Source organism: Podarcis filfolensis, assembly GCF_964270895.1.
Source record: "Podarcis filfolensis genome assembly, chromosome: 2".
Lineage (NCBI taxonomy): Eukaryota > Metazoa > Chordata > Lepidosauria > Squamata > Lacertidae > Podarcis > Podarcis filfolensis.
In genome coordinates, this window is record NC_139605.1 from 111,055,284 (window position 1) to 111,071,338 (window position 16,055).

At 48.1% G+C, this 16,055-nt stretch overlaps 1 protein-coding gene across 3 annotated transcripts; it reads right to left on the minus strand.

Annotated features, from left to right (window-relative positions):
• Positions 1 to 311: 311 nt before the first annotated feature.
• COQ10A (coenzyme Q10A) lies at positions 312 to 15,534 on the minus strand. 3 transcript variants are annotated; one of them, XR_014544596.1, is made up of 6 exons: positions 15,328 to 15,534; positions 9,959 to 10,120; positions 8,565 to 8,757; positions 7,699 to 7,800; positions 4,132 to 5,644; positions 312 to 3,989 (listed from the first exon to the last, which is right to left on the minus strand). XR_014544596.1 is itself a non-coding variant. In XM_083599511.1 (6 exons), exons 1-5 carry the CDS (start codon positions 15,405 to 15,407, stop codon positions 5,477 to 5,479), a joined length of 705 nt encoding a protein of 234 aa, XP_083455637.1. In that variant the 5' UTR covers positions 15,408 to 15,526; the 3' UTR covers positions 312 to 3,560; positions 5,433 to 5,476. The 3 variants fall into 3 exon arrangements, 2 of the variants coding, with proteins under 2 accessions (XP_083455637.1, XP_083455636.1); XM_083599511.1 differs by having other exon boundaries at positions 312 to 3,560; positions 5,433 to 5,644; positions 15,328 to 15,526; XM_083599510.1 differs by having other exon boundaries at positions 312 to 5,644; positions 15,328 to 15,526.
• Positions 15,535 to 16,055: the final 521 nt, after the last annotated feature.

The following is a 16,055-nucleotide window of genomic DNA, read 5'->3' on the forward strand; positions in this document are numbered from 1 at the left end:
AACCAAGGTTTAAATAACCCCTCTCCAGCCCTGGGAGGAGTGTGGGGAGCGTTCATGCAACACACCTACACATTGCAGCCGACACACTTAACACGTTGTGAAGCAGAGTTTGGAAAGCTCTGGCTTAGGCACTAATGATGAAGCATAACATTTCCTATGCTTTCACAGAATATTGATGCAATAGGTACCAAATATATACTTATCAGGCAAATCCAGCTGCGGAAAGTATATGCATTCTACCTGAAGAACTACGCAAGGTTAAAATCGACAATGTAGCTAAAAATCTTAAATAGTCAAGTCCCACATGTACCTTTTTGCAAACATTTTTTTTTATTGGTCTATAAAAATGCTCTTGGGATTGGTTCAGTCTTTGAACATTCTTGGACAGATTTTGCAGCTATCAAATAAGATTCACAGTTAAAGGGTAGAACACAATGATGATTTCCTCTTACTGTGCATAATCTCATTTTCTATTCCCCTTTCCTTCTTCTGGAAATACCCCCCCCCTTTCTTACAAGCTGAGGTAGCACATACCAGGCTAAGTAGCAGGAGGCAGCTGCAGCCCTGATGATCATACAGGTAGGAGCAGAAGGCACTGCAATGTTTAGGACACAATCGCTTTGCCGACTGGAGGGGAGCAGCAGGTGCAAGGTTTAAACATGAGGTGCCCAGAGAGGCTTAAAAGTCCAGGTTCATGGGGACAGGCAGGGGGAAGTGAAATAAAAGTAGATAGAGAACCACCTGATCTCTCTAAAGGAAGACCCTTACACAAGCAACAAACTGCATTGCTGATTTTTCTGCAGTAGATATAGTTTTAAGGGCCAAAATGACTCCAATGAAGGCAAAGCTCTTGTTAAGAATGTAAAAGCTGAGTAAGTAATGACAAGAAACCTGGAACATTAAACAAGCATCAACCCGGGATACATTATCTGCTTGTACGTCTGGTGTCAATAGAGAATTATGTTCTCCACTACAAATGAAGTTAGCAGGGCCTTAACATTTCTGTCCTCTGCATGGGACTTGAACACTACAACCTTCAGCAGAATACGCCCCATGAACTACCTTAGCTCTTGCATTTTAAAGGGAGTGTGGTACACAGACTGCAGCAAACACAATTCATTAAATCACGGATCAAGGTCACGATGATTCAAAGTAACAGAACCACTAGTTCCTTCTCCTTGGTGCCTTATAATGTCTTGGTGAACCGGGCTTCATCCCTGCTTGGCAAATGCCTAAATGCAAGGCTGCCCATTTAAAGTGATGTTTTAAGAATCACTACACACATTGAGCACCTTTCTTTCAGAGTTTCCGTTCACAGCTGGAGAAGAGAACTACAGTGAGCACGAGGCTCAGGAACCAAGACGCATTGCTGTTTTGTTTGGCAATGGCGGAATTGCTTTGAAGCGCAACATGCAGCAAACTTTTGGGACAGAAGTCTGCGCCAAAGGAACCCACTTTAAAGCTAGCCTCTGTCCTGACAGCATTGTTCTGAAGGTTAGAGTCCAAATTCAAGGGAGGTATGCAGGCAGCACGGTCAAGAAGAAACCAGCTTTGCGGAGCAGCAGTTGGTCTCTGCATTAGAAGCAAAGGAGGCAATACATTTTGGGCTATGAAGCTGCTACCATGTCATCATTCCCTCTCCCTCCTCCCAGCAGAAAAGAATTTTGTGATTTGAATAAATTGTGCAAATGGAGACAATGGGATTCTCTCATTCCCCTTGTGAATGCGCCTTCCACCCCCTTGCAGTGGAAAGTAGGCTTACTTACGATAACTACAAGTCCCTTGTGCTACTCAAAGCCTCTTACGTCCCCCAGCCTCTGGCACAGTGGCCTAACCATATTTACACAGAAGTAAGTCCCACCAAGTTCAACAGTAATTACTCCCAAGTAAGCATGAATAAGATTGCTCATCTTATTGGCGGAGGCTGCAAACAGCAGCAACTGTCGTGAGACTGCCAGGCAGTCCAGGCGCCAATATCACAGAAGTATTTCTGAAATACGCTTTAGTTAGCTTTAAAAATCCTTCCCTGTATCCGCAAATCCAGATTTTATGGTAGGTATATACAGCCAACTTGACCCCAAATCACCTTCAAACAGAGCACGGGATTTGAAGCCAGGGCTCTCCCAGCTGAAATCACAGTCCCTCTTCTATGCAACCGATCCTCGTGTAAACGTGAGAGTTCAGGCTGGTTCTTCCTGAACATGTGTAGACAGAGAAATTTGTGCGCTAGCCCTTGTGCCAGGCTGGTCACTTTGCCAGACTTGGATGCAAGGGCAGGTTCCTTGGATAGAAATATAAAACATTCCTGCCAGCCCACCCAAATGTACCTCCATTAAATTCAGATGTAACAAGGGCAGCCAAGTAGGAAGATGGCGTTCTAAAGTGACTGTTTTTCATGAATATAGCACAGGACATGCTTAGCAGAGCAGGTTAGAAGCGTGCTATTGTTAATGACTTCCTCTCGGAGCGGCTTCCTCACTAGCGCTTACTGCCTTTTATTATTACTAAAGGAACTATTTGCTCAGAGAAGCATTCTGGAAATACAGGTCTTAGAAATGCGAGCCTTTCTTCCCTGAGGACTCTGAAAAGATCGCTGCCTTGTGTATGCATTCCATAGAGCAAGCCTGTTTGTTCTTACAGGATAACAGCAGAAACTGGGATAAAGAGCAAGTAAATAGTTTCAGCGGCTCAGAAAGGCAGGAGGATGATGTTCTTTGGAAACAAGCCCCCTTCGGTCGGTAAAAGCTGGCAATTTTGGGAGCAGGGAAGGAAAGACCACCTTTACAAATGAAAGATTTGGGGAGAGTTGCCGAGGGAACATCTCGGCAAAGGACACCAACTGTACAGTCAAATCTATACAGTTCGGGCGATCGCAGGGTAACTGCACGGAGCCAATTGGTATGCAAAACCGATGGCGAAGAAGAAGCCTTTGGACTGACTCGCGGGAGCTGCCTCCAAAACCGGGTTGCTAGCTCAGCACAGGAAGTGGGTAGTTGTTTCCAGAGCCATTACAATGATAGCAACGCAGTAAATTTGGGATAGAAGCCCAAACTATTCTTGCATTCTTTGGAGGAAAAGCGAAGCCATGAAACCCGTGGTCAGAGAAAAAAGGAAGCCATCCACTGTACAATGGGCAACACCTAGCAGCCTCGACAGGAGATTGCTCAGGTATCTATGCCACAGCAGGCTCCCCCCCCCCCCGCAACTTTATGAAGAAAGAAGGGGTCATGTTCCCAATGGTCCATATGCCTCCCGCTACCCAAACATGGCCAGGCTTCTAGCCATGACCCCATCACTGGTCCAGGGATCCTGGTTCTGAAGAGGAAAGCTCAGAGAGCAAGGACACAGGTAAGCCAAGCCTCTGTTACAAAGCCAACTTCAAGCCCCACCCCTCCAAGGGCAGGTATAGCAGATCTACACCTCACATTGGAGCAAGTGGGGTGGTCTGGCTGCTCAAGGGGCACAAACAAAGCAAGGCCCAAGGTTCACCCACCTACTTTATTTCCCTCAACCTGCCGTTTTAACCTATCTTCTTCCGCTGAGCAGAGAGCCACAGGAATCTGAAAAACATAGTGATCACTCTCACCCCATGTTATGCAACGTGACATCTTCATAAAAGCAGGCACACAAACACTCTGGCGCCTGAAACTTGGAAGCAACAGGGCCTGGAATACCCCAGGCCCACATCGGAAGGCTCAACCCCAGCAGTCGTGTGTTTGTGTCCACACCGCTTGTGCAAAATGTGCGTCTAAACGTAGATAAACTCCTTTTCCAGCTCAAAACAGGGTACCGAGTTTACAGCAAAATAGGCAACACAAATGGATGTCTGCACCGGGGAAAAGTGCAGGGTGGGGTTTTGGGAGACCCACAATGGTGGTCATGGGAACAGGAGGCAATTTCAGGAACAGCTGCTGGGCAGGCATGGTTGGTCTCAACTTGCAGCTTTCAATGGGGCCAAGACTCTGCAAGACTCCGAATACACATCCCAACTGAGCACCTTCCCACAAGCCAGCTGGAGACAGTGGCAAGCTAATCACTCCCCACAGGTGGCGCTTCATCACAAGTGGGCTGCACAAGGCATAGTCACTCTCCATGTGGAAATATTTGGTGGAAAAGGGACCATGCTTCTGCGCAGGTGGAAGTCCTGTCCTCAAAGCAGCAGCCCCCAGCCTGATAATGCTATATTACATTCCCATAATGCAAAGCAGAAAGCAGCTATGGTGCTGTGGTGAGCGCTGGCAGGCTCGTGCAACCCATTATCTCAATAATCCCAAAGATGCCGTAGGCAGCCGCAACCAAGACACCTACCTCTGGGTTTTAGGTGACGTTTCAAGATGGTTGGACATGGGTTTTAATGAAACAGGAGGACAGAGGAATCTGAAATTCTGCAAAGCTCTGGTTGCACTCCCAACAAGAAAGTAATTCTGCTTCCTTTCTCTCTTCCCCCCACCGCAAATGTGCACCCATATGGAGTGTGTCTTCTAACATTTCTAAAACTATTCCGGCGCCAAGAGGGCCATATCTCCCCCTTGGCCCTTTATTTGGCACACATCTTTTGCTACTCTGCACTCTGCTATCAACCGAAAGGAAGACACGGGGCAGCTGGCTGGATGCAAATCTCCCTTAGATAGCCTAGTGATGAACAAAGCTTATGGTACTGTTTGGGCAAGGAAGAAGAATCCCAGCCTGATGTTTCAGCACAAGTACGATGTTTTGCACAGCCTCAAAGAAAGCAGCAACTGTAGAGCACCCTCTATCTACCAGCACCCTCAGTAACAGACACCAGCCACTCTGCACTGCTTGCCTGCTCCCCTCCGCCATGCCTGCATTTCCGCAACTGCACTCCAAACCAACGTTCAACCAGCAGAGTCTTGCAAATCCAACCACTAACAGCTAAGGAGACTGCCAGACAAAAAGTACAGCCTCTCCATGCTTATTCTCTATTGTCAAGGGGCAGTCCAGGTCAGGGCTTTCTTCCTTTCCTTTTTTTTTTTTAAACAAGTGATTCACGAGGCACAATTTCCAATGGGCCCTTCACTAGGCACAGAAAGAGAGCACACAATCACATGCTATGAGCTTCCACTGCCCCGTTCCCCAGAGAAACAGGGTTCGGCACTGTCCTCAGCCTAAGACAAGCCATGCTGGCACATACAAAATAGGTGGAGAATGGGATGGGAGACAATCCACAGACTGGGGGATTAAGGGGGAGGGGAGGAGACCCAGCATGTCTGTATGACCCAGCATAAGAGCATGACTAGGCAAAACAGACAGTTAAGAGGTTGCTCCGGAGGTAACATGACCACCTGGCCCTTTCCTTAGGAAAAAGTCTCTCTTCATCACACCAGGCCCAGTGGATAAATTAAGACAGGATGCCAGGAGAAACCAAATAAATAGATAAAAACAGAGGGGCTGAGGAAGCCATGAGTGCACACCCCAGCGCAGTGTCCGCGTGGCCACCAAAGCAGCAGGGAGCCCTTCACGTCTGGTGGATCTCGTGGAACATGAGCTCTCGGGGAATGCGGGTCTCGGGACCGTAGTTCTTTGCCGCCCGGCGTTCAAAAGCAGCGACCATCTGCTTGACCACCTCATCGAAGAAAACGGTAGCCAGCTGCGAGTGCAGCAGGGAGCGGAACTCGAAGGAAATCTGGGGAGAGAGGAGGAGCATTAGTCTGCCATCTCATAACTCTTTCAAAGCTGGGGGGGTGGGGTGCAGGGATGGGCAGCCGGGGCTCTCTTCAACAAGCAGGAAATGCTGCGTTCTAGTACTGTGAATAAGGGACGCGGGTGGCGCTGTGGTCTAAACCTCAGAGCCTAGGGCTTGCCAATCAGAAGGTCGACAGTTCGAATCCCTGCGACGGGGTGAGCTCCCGTTGCTCGGTCCCTGCTCCTGCCCACCTAGCAGTTCAAAAGCACGCCAGTGCAAGTAGATAAAAAGGTACCACTCTGGTGGGAAGGTAAACGGCGTTTCCGTGCACTGCTCTGCTTCGCCTGAAGCGGCTTAGTCATGCTGGCCACATGACCTGGAAGCTGTCTGCGGACAAACGCCGGCTCCCTCGGCCTATACAGCGAGATGAGCGCGCAACCCCAGAGTCGTCTGCGGCGGGACCTAACTCTCAGGGGTACCTTTACCTTTTAGTACTGTGAATATATGAGGAAGGGCGGGGGAGGGGGAATCTTCCTGTGACAGATATGAAAAGCCCTGCTCTGTAAAGTGCCCTGCAGCTGATATTCCCAAAGGGTTTGCAACTCCCCAAGTGCAGCAGGCGTGATTGGCAGAGATCATTTTGTTCCTGGGCACATCAGCAGATAATGGCGAGAGCAAGGTGCGACAAACCTGCAGCTCTGCAGACCCAGCCAGCACGGCCAATGGTCAAGGATGACAAATGAGCTGCAATGCAGCAGCATCTCGAAAGCCACAGGCTTCCCATCCCTCGTTTACATTAAGCCGCCTGTTAAGAAACAGTATTCCCAGGATGGTGAAAGTATCCTCCAACATGTGCAGCCATTATCTGGCTATTATTGCTGGCAAGAGATGGGAGTTCACACCTGGACTTCTGCCCAGCCCACCTTTTCCACTCATAGATGAGGAAAAATCCTACAAGACACAACTGACATCCTAGTGGGACCTGTAAGGTTGTTCAAGGACAGCATCACCCCACAGAAACCTTGCCAGTCTCTCTAAGATGCCAGTGCCATCTTGTAGACCCTGTCTCAGACAGGGGGAGGGGAGGGGAGGAAGGCAGATGGGGGGGGTGTGGAATGACAGAGAGGAGTAGAATTCCTCATCTGCCCCCATTTCTCTCATCTTCTGATAACCTAAGGAGCTTCTCCGAGATGGAGCTGTCCTCCAGAATCTATCCCGGCTATTCGAAGACAACAGCACCATTTTAGAGACGCAACAGAAAAGAAACAAGGAGCCAACGGTGCATTGCAAGGTTGGAGGAAGAGTATGAGATTTGTGCAATCCCACATTTGACCCATAAGGAAGGCACTGTGCCCTGCCTCATTATCGTCATTCAAAAATAGGATATTACTTCATTAGTCCTTAAGCATCACAAAATTAGACGACCACATGAAGAGGCGCAGAGTGAGCTTGTCACACAGCTGGAATTATTTAGAGCAGGCATCCCCAAACTCGGTCCTCCAAATGTTTTGGGACTATAACTCCCATCATCCCTAGCTAACAGGACCAGTGGTCAGGGATGGGCATTGTAGTCCCAAAACAGCTAGAGGGCCAAGTTTGGGGATGCCTGATTTAGAGGCAGCAGCAATGGTGGTGGTGCTGAGGAACAGACCCATCTCTGCCTTGTGGAACGCACAAGAAGATTGAGAGGAGAAGAGGAGGTTAAGTATCCCATAGCAAGTGTTCACACCTCCACAGAAGGTCACACTTTAGGATCAAAAACTTCCTCACACTCATTAAGAAGTCAGGTGTTTTGGCTCTCACCTGCTCTCTAAGAGACAAAAAGGGAACCCAAGAGACACAACACTCGAGCTCTGGCCCTTCTGTACACACAGTTTCTGCTCATGAGAAGAACATTTGCTTCCTTGGCTAATGCTTGGGCTTCATCACAGGCAAGCACTTTTCTTTCCTGTTTCAAAGGAATAAGCCCACCCCTTGCTGGCACAGACCGATGAATCCTTTGTGGAACAGGAGCTGAGCTGCCTGAGAACACTTTTATAGCCATGTGTGCTTACCGAGAAGTCCACTGTACAAGTGCGGGGGTAGCCAGGAATGCCAGGGCTGAAACGCCAGCTGGTCTCCAGGTGGTTGAAGAGCTTCCCATCAGTGCAGACCGCCTGGGATAAAGGACAGAGGTGAGATCAGAGAATGATTTTGCTAGCAACGTCCATGCCCATCCAGATAAGCTAGAATAAGAGTGTCCATGCCTGGTTCTGATTGCAGCTCTGGGGCTGCAGCTCACCTGCGACCCATCAGACTGCATCAGGCGTGCCATCAGTCAGCATTAGGATAAGACCTCTTTCCTAAGCACTCTAATCATTTGAAATTTCTACATGGCGAGTTGTTGGAATCAGTGCTCCTGATTATACAATGTACTGTATAATGGAAGAGATTTTAGCCAATGGAAGAGATTTCAGTCTGGATAGCACAGAAATGTGCAGCTACATTGGCTCCCAGTACATTTCCGAGCACAATTCAAAGTGTTGGTGCTGACCTTTAAAGCCCTAAATGGCCTTGGCCCAGTATACCTGAAGGAGCATCTCCACCCCCATCATTCAGCCCAGACACTGAGGTCCAGCACCGAGGGTCTTCTGGCGGTTCCCTCACTGCGAGAAGTGAGGTTACAGGGAACCAGGCAGAGGGCCTTCTTGGTAGTGGTACCCGCCCTGTGGAATGCCCTCCCATCAGATGTCAAGGAAATAAACAACTATCTGACTTTTAGAAGACATCTGAAGGCAGCCCTGTTTAGAGAAGTTTTTAACGTTTGATGTTTTATCGTGTTTTTAATATTCTGTTGGGAGCTACCCAGAGTGGCTGGGGAAACCCAGCCAGATGGGTGGGGTATAAATAATAAATGATGATGATGATGATGATAGCTCACCTTTACTAGATGGGGCCGCACCAGTGTTACAATGGATGTGTAACGTTCCACAACAGGAGGAAACCCGACTTCCAGCTGGGCCTTCACATGGCCTGTCCTCTTAGAGACCACCACTGATTTCTTGCACCAGGGAACAAATTCCTTATATTCATCCACATTGGACACAACTTCATAGATCTCCTGCATGGAGTAACTGCAAGAAAGGATAGAGTTAATTCAGGAGCCCCTCAGAGCTGTTATAACACTGACAACCTGATGGTGACAGTACACAATGTACATAACAGGGAACAGGTAAGCCATTATTTAGTTGAACTGGCCAATGAGTTTATTGAGAAGAGGGTATGCAAGTGGGAGATGGCTGAAATCACAACTGGGTTTGCACGTATGCAGAATATTGGAACCTGGCTCTGAGTTCAGAGCTTGACAGTCATGCTCAAAGCATGTCAAAGGTAAGAGAACTTCCAAGGCAGCATTGCCTCCCTCTTCCTCAAGCCCAGGACTTTGGGGGCTTTTGGGTGGTGGGACATATGATGCATTTTATCTGCTGCAGTCACAAGGTGAGGGAGTTTGGTACTTAATTTGTTCTTATTTATCCAAGGCACCTCTATGCCCTACGCTTTATTATCAGAACAAATACTTCATTCTTGGGGCTGATTTGTCCAATACAGAGCAAAGAAGAAAAGTCCTCAAACAGAAGTTATGGGTTAAACCCAGCACAATTGACACCTTGATTCTAAACAGACTGACTGAGAGCTACTTCTAGGCAAGTGTGGCTATGGCCACAGTTTGAGTGGCTTCCTCAGATTCACACACAGAACTAGGAATGGACCCTTCGCCTTTGCAGTCCTATGCCACTGCCTACACTGCTGGACAATCTTTATCTCCAACATTTGGGGCTTCTTAGTTTTATAAAAAGCAGTGCACGGGACGTGAGATGTTTATAAAATTCTGAATGGTGTTGAGGAAGCAAGTTTTCTCCCTCTTTCATACTGTTAGAACGCGATACCATCCAATGAAGATGAATGACGGGAGAATCGGGACGGACAAAAGGAAAGACTTCACAACGCTCACAAAATGTAGGGAGGGTCCCCAACTTGGACGGCTTCAAAAGGCATTTAGACAAATTCACAGAAGATTAGGAGATTCATGGCAGCTAGTGATGATGCCTGGCTACATATATATAAATATACACTACTGCCTGGATCAGAGGCACCATAACCAGTTGCTTGGAAACAACTAGAGGAGAGGCTATTGCCTCCCAATGCCCTGTGGGCTTCCCAGAAGCATCTGGTTGGCCAATGTGGGAAGCAGATGCTGGACTAGAAGGCAAGGTGCAGTTTTGTTCTAAACCCAAATGCAGCTCATTCATCCTCCTGTGAAGCAAGTCCACTCACCCAAGGATCCTCCTTTCCGAATATTCCTTCCGTTTGTTGGTGAAAGGCCCTGAAAAGTTGATAAATGTCCGGCTGTGCTGAGCATTAAGATCCCAATCGGCACTGCTGACAGCTTGGGGGGCACGGATCATCAGAATCCCACAGGACGGCATGTACCTGGAACTGAAAAATCCTCAGGATTAGCTGCACTCAACAGTCAGGAGATTCACTACACCTTCATGAAGATTAATTCCAAAGGGACACTCTTCAATGCCCAGCAGAAAGCAAAACAGGAGCATTAATCTGAGAGTTTCCTCATAGGTAAGTTACAAGGAAGCATGACCAAAAACCGCCTTTTGAAGTTGTGTTCTTAGGGAATAATTTCCTAAATTTCCTAAAACTTAGGGAAGTTTTTAATGTTTGATGTTTTATTGCATTTTTAATATTTTGTTGGAAGCCGCCCAGAGTGGGGTATAAATAATTTATTATTATTATTATTGTTGTTATTATTATTATTATTATTAAATTTGAAAAATACCACCATGTCTAGAAATAATGAGCACAGTACACAAGCCTGATTTTAGAACCATTTAATTTTCAAAGACAAAGGCCCCTGCTAATCTAGAGGCTCCTATATTAATGCTACCCCCCAAAAAAAATCCTTGAGCATTCTCTACGTTTGTGAGACTGAGTTTTCAGAGCCAAGACAATGCACATCCAATCTCCAAGCAGTATGTACAGGCTTAAACTACCATCCACCATCGTATTTGAAGCAACTTGCAAACCTGCACCATGCTGAATTTGAGAAATATGCAAGGAAATAAAGGAATATAACTTACTATATGGCTTATCACCCACACTGACAAACTGAGGTAAGGTCCAAGGAAAGCCTGCTTCCTCCCCAACATCAAAGTAATAAACAGGGTCTATTCTGTGTTCCCCAAGACCTCCAAGGTTGGACAGAAGGACAGCACATAGTTGTGTATGTCATAAAGACAAAAATACCTACTTTTGCCTGTTCCTGCTTTCAAATGGGCTTCAAGCAGGCATTTTACTTAGTCAGCTGGGAGTATGACAGCAGTTGGGATGCTGTTATGTTTGATCTACAGCAGAGATTTTCAACCTTTTTGGGTCCATGGCTCCCTTGACCAACTACATTCTTTCTGAGGCACCCCTGTGGGGCTCAGAATCCCAGTTATGTCACCCCTTGCCTGCAGAGCTAACAGCCCCTCACCCCTTTTTCAAACACCCTCCCTTGTGGAGGGTTCCTTCAGCCTCCTCTCCTCTCCTCTCCCCACTCCTTGGGTCTCCTCTGGGCAGCAGCAGCTGCCACCCCTGGTCTCTGACCTGTCCTCCCTGCCCCCAAGAGGGATGCCTCCTCACACTGCCCCACAGGGACCTGGGAAGCATCCCCTGGCCAGCCCCCAGAGACACCTTTCATCTGGGGAGCTTGTAGCCAGGGCTGCTGCAACAAACAGCTGTGCAAGCCTTTGGGAGGCAGAGATGCGAGGGAAGGGAAGAGGAACAGAAGCCTGTGTTGCCCGTGGCATCCCTGACCATTATTCAAGGCACCCTAGTTGAAAATCACTGATCTACAGTGTTAAGAGATATGGGGGGAGGTTCTCACCAGTTCATCCCACAGATGGCCCTACAATGGGGAAAGGTGAGGTTGTTGCCTCAGGTGAAGTATTTTGGATACTATTAAGGGCAGCAGAGTTGAAAATGACAGATTAGTCTCATGTGGCAAAGCTCAAAGACATGAACAGGAGCTGCCAGGAGTACTTCTGTAACCTTGCACAGCTCCTGTTCATTTCAATGGGGCTTCTGCAGCAACACCTCCCATTGGATTGTGCCTTACATTAGTTAGCAAGGAAGGAGGCACCACTTGGATGCATAGACAAGGCAGTATGTGTCTTAGGCTGGCCCTGTCTGATCTCTCATCTTGCTTTTGGGTCACAAACGCTTTGTTCCAGAGACAGTGTAATGCTTGAACCCTGACTGGGACTGCCAGACACGACCACAGATAGCAGTGGATGATTTCCTCCTTCACTTCCCACAAGTCTTGCTCAAAATTACATGAAAGGAAATATCAGACAGGGTTACACAAGCCCTCTGCGCTACCTTGTGCCCTGGCCAGCTTCCATCTCTCACATGGGTACTGGCTGGCTGGCTTATCTTACGCAATATTGACTCTAAGCCCTCCCACTGGATCAGCTGAACTGCCTTGTCAACCAATAAATGCTCAGAGTGCCAAGCGGAAAGTCTATTCAGGGAAGGAGGAATTTCCATACCAGAGGGGAAAGAAACGAGTACACTTTGCATGAACGGACAAAGCTACAGGCTGCTCACAGTCATGACCTCAGGGGACTGAAGAAATGGACCTGTATGGTTTCTGGAGCACCCCACTACAGGCTAAGGGGATGAGTGTTATGACTAGGGCTGGGCACACACATCATGATTCACAATACATTGCCAGGTCAAAAACTATGAAACCGTTATTACGATATGGACTTCAAACCAGGTTTTGGACGATATATCAATATACCGCCCAGCCCTATGCTTGACCCAATTTCATCATGCTCTGTGTCTTTATGGCACAAGTCAGCAGGAGTTTAGTTTCCTTAAAGCCTTTTCTGTAAATGAGAAGAAAGTAAATAAGTAATTGGTGTGCTAGTCCTTTGCTGAACCAGCAATTACTCTTCACAAGGGCAAGTGCTTTCAGAGAACTTGCGGCACGTGTTGTGCAGGTGGGAAAAGGTCTGAGAAGCAGGAAATGGATCCAGCAACACGTTGCAAGATCAAGGGACTATGCTTCATAGGCAAATCAGCCCAAAAGGATCGCCCATTTGACATCGAACAGTGCAGCATACTCGGGGACACTCTAGAAAAAAACAAGGACCAGTTACAGTAATAGCTGCCCAGCAGGTTAGCTGGGACATTTATTTTGGAGTGCTGCCAAGCAAGTGCTTATGAATAGGACTGTTACGTAAGAAAGTTAAAGCACAGGAAATCCAACATGCCACTGGTGAAACCAGGTGCTTTTAATCTGGGATGACAGAGCACACAGTAGATTAACCCTCACAAAGCCCTTCAAAGCCCATCAACTTACTCCCCATAAAGAAACTGAGGAACGGCAACTCACATACCACCACCACTTGCGGGTGCACAAACTTGTATGTTCTCTGGTCTCAAGCCATGCCTCACCTCCATATTCTCATTCACATCAAGTACAAACAAAATCTTGCACCAAAAGGCATTACCATTAGCAACTTGGTAGCAGCCAGTTCCACAGGCTCCAACATCCCCGTGCTGGGGGAAGGGCTATAGCTCAGTGGCAGAGCCATCCGCCTTGCGGGCAGAAGGTCCTATGTTCAATCTCCAGGAGATTGTAGGCGATACTGAGCTAGACAGGCCATGGCCAAGGCATCTTCCTATCTTTCTTGCTGTGTTCTGTGAAGTCAAACACTGCACATTATGTCAAGACATTATTCTCCACAGTCAGTGGCTGCTAACACAACAATAGAAAAGCATGACTGTGTACATCTACCTGCAATCTAGACATTGTATGCTTCTGAACAAAAATAGGGCTAACGCAGAAGCCAAGAAAAGCAGTCCTACTGAAGGATGTTCAAAAGCCAGGTGCATCTTGAAATCTGGTCCAAGGGAGTCCAAAGACTGCAGTGGCACCAGCTCTTAACTCTGGATCGCCACCTGTTTGCTAAAGCAACAGGCACTACCAACCTTCTCCAGCTTGAAGGGCAAAGATGTGGCATTATCCTGCCAACTCTATGTTCTAGGATCTTATTTGCTTCACTGCTGCTCAAGCCAACACAGTCCTGGCAAGCTTTAGCAAGCCAACAAATAGCAAACTTCAGCCTAAAGACCATAGATAGCTTACCAGAAGCCATGGGCCTGTAGAGAGTCAACTATTCCCAAGTCAAGTTCTCTCTTTGTTCTCATCTCCAATAAGTGATGCTTACATAAGCTAAAGAGAAAGTTTCCATTAAGCTGCCCTTTTCATGTACCTCTTTGGAGATTACACAGTTGTAAATGCCACCAGCTACCAATATGAAACACACTGTTCTCCACCAATACATGGACACAAGATGAGTGTCTTATTCCAGAGAAACGGATCCAGGAAACCACCAGTCCCTGTGCACTGAGTCACAACTCTGTAAACAAACATGGATTGAAAAGGGGGGGGGGGAGGACAGAGAAACTCATTTGCTCACCTTAACTGTGAGTATAAAAAGATAAGTAGGGGGGTACTTTACCCATAAGTGACCAAAAGCATAATTGCCACTGGTGGCAGTGTTTAATTCTGGTGACCCTCAGGTGTATTCTGCTAAAGGAACAAGACATTTCTTGGGGGAGGGGGGATGCTACCAGAAACAGAGGGAGGCAAACTAGCACCAGACTGTGTTATTTATTGGTAAACAGCATTAGGGTCATGAACTGGAAGAATGGGCTTCCTAATAACAGCCCTCCCCCCAAATCACCTGCTGCTTCATCCCTGAAATAAAACCCCTCAATGGACCGCAGTGTGTACGCAACTTTTCCCATGCTCCCTACAGGGATGCAGCCATTAACCAAATCCCCTCTAACCATTTGGTGGATCAGTTCGCACAGACCTGTTACCCTTCTTCATCTCCCTCTGAGCATGTCTTTGCTACTGACACAACCCTCCCTGACCTCTTTGTCCTCCACCCTCTCACTACCCTTGGCCTTCTAACTCACAATAACTTTATTCACTGACTTTATATACCGCCCTATACCCGGAGGTCTCAGGGCTTGCTAGCACAATATAACCTCCTCCCTTAATATGCGAGCATATAGGTATCTATTTAACCTCCATTTCCCCTTCCAACCCCTCTCCTTTTGGCATTCGCCCCTCTGATGACCTTCCAAAGGGCTGTGCGGCTTATTCTCCCCTAAACTCCTCAGTGCTACCCCACTGAATTGAGAGCCAAAGCAGGGGAGCATACACAGCATGGCGGGTGCCCCCTTTATTACTCCCCCCCATATGCACCAGCACCTGCCAAAGCGCCCCCCCCCCACGCTGGGCTCTTGTTGAAAAGGGGCCTGTCCATTTTCGACGCGTTGCCTTTGAACTCTGACGGGAGTGTTTGGGGTTGCCAACTTTCCCCCTTCCTCCTGGCTCCTCTTCCAAGCTGGGGAGGCAGGAAAGCCGAGAGGCGAGTCTTTTTCCTAGTATGGAGAATGAGGCGCTAGAGGGGTTATTTTTTGAGGGGGGGGGCGCAGCTTCCCCTTTCGAGTCTGCCTGCTGTGTGAGGCAGAGGAGCGCCTGTCGAGGGGGAATGTGGCAACCCTGAATCTGCGCCCAGCCCTGGCTCCTCCTCCCTCCTCTCCCTTTCCTTTGCCCCGCTCACCAGCCGGTCGGGGGCGCTCGCGGCCTCAGCCCTCCCCGCGCTCCCAGTCGCCAGACTTCCCGGAGCCGGCGGGCCGCCATGAAGGGGGCAGCCTGAAGTGGAAGCGCGTCCGGTTCCCCGCCGCCTCAGTTCTGCCAGCTACCAGAGACAGACGCCGGCTCCGGCCTCCGCGAACCCTCACCCCCCCTCCGCTTACGTCAGCGCGTCGTCAACGCGATGCCATACCTCACACTGGCGCGGGGGGGGGGGGAGGAGAAGCGGAGCGGGCGCGATGCATGGCGGGAGCCGAAGGCATCATGGGAACCGTAGTTCGCTCTTGCTGCTGCTGCATGGCTGTCAACTTTTCCCTTTTCTTGCGAGGAATCCTATTTGGAATAAGGGAATTTCCCTTTATTTTATTTTTAAAAATTTTATTGGAAATTTTATTTACATAACACAAACCCCTCACCCCCCCCAACACAGAAATCCACCCCAAACAGACACAAATATAACAAACAACAAGCATAAAATACAACAATACTTTTATTTAGGTTGTTTGTATTGGGAAATTCCCTTTAAAAAAGGGAAACGTTGACAGCTATGTTGCAATGTGAAGTCGTGTTTAGGACGGCCACAAGAGTAAATTGTTGGGATTATTTTTCGAGGTGACAGTGCGCCTCATTGTGGCAAAAGCACAGCCTGCTTCATATAAAAAGCTGAGGAAGCCCTGGTGACTCTCATGAAAAAGC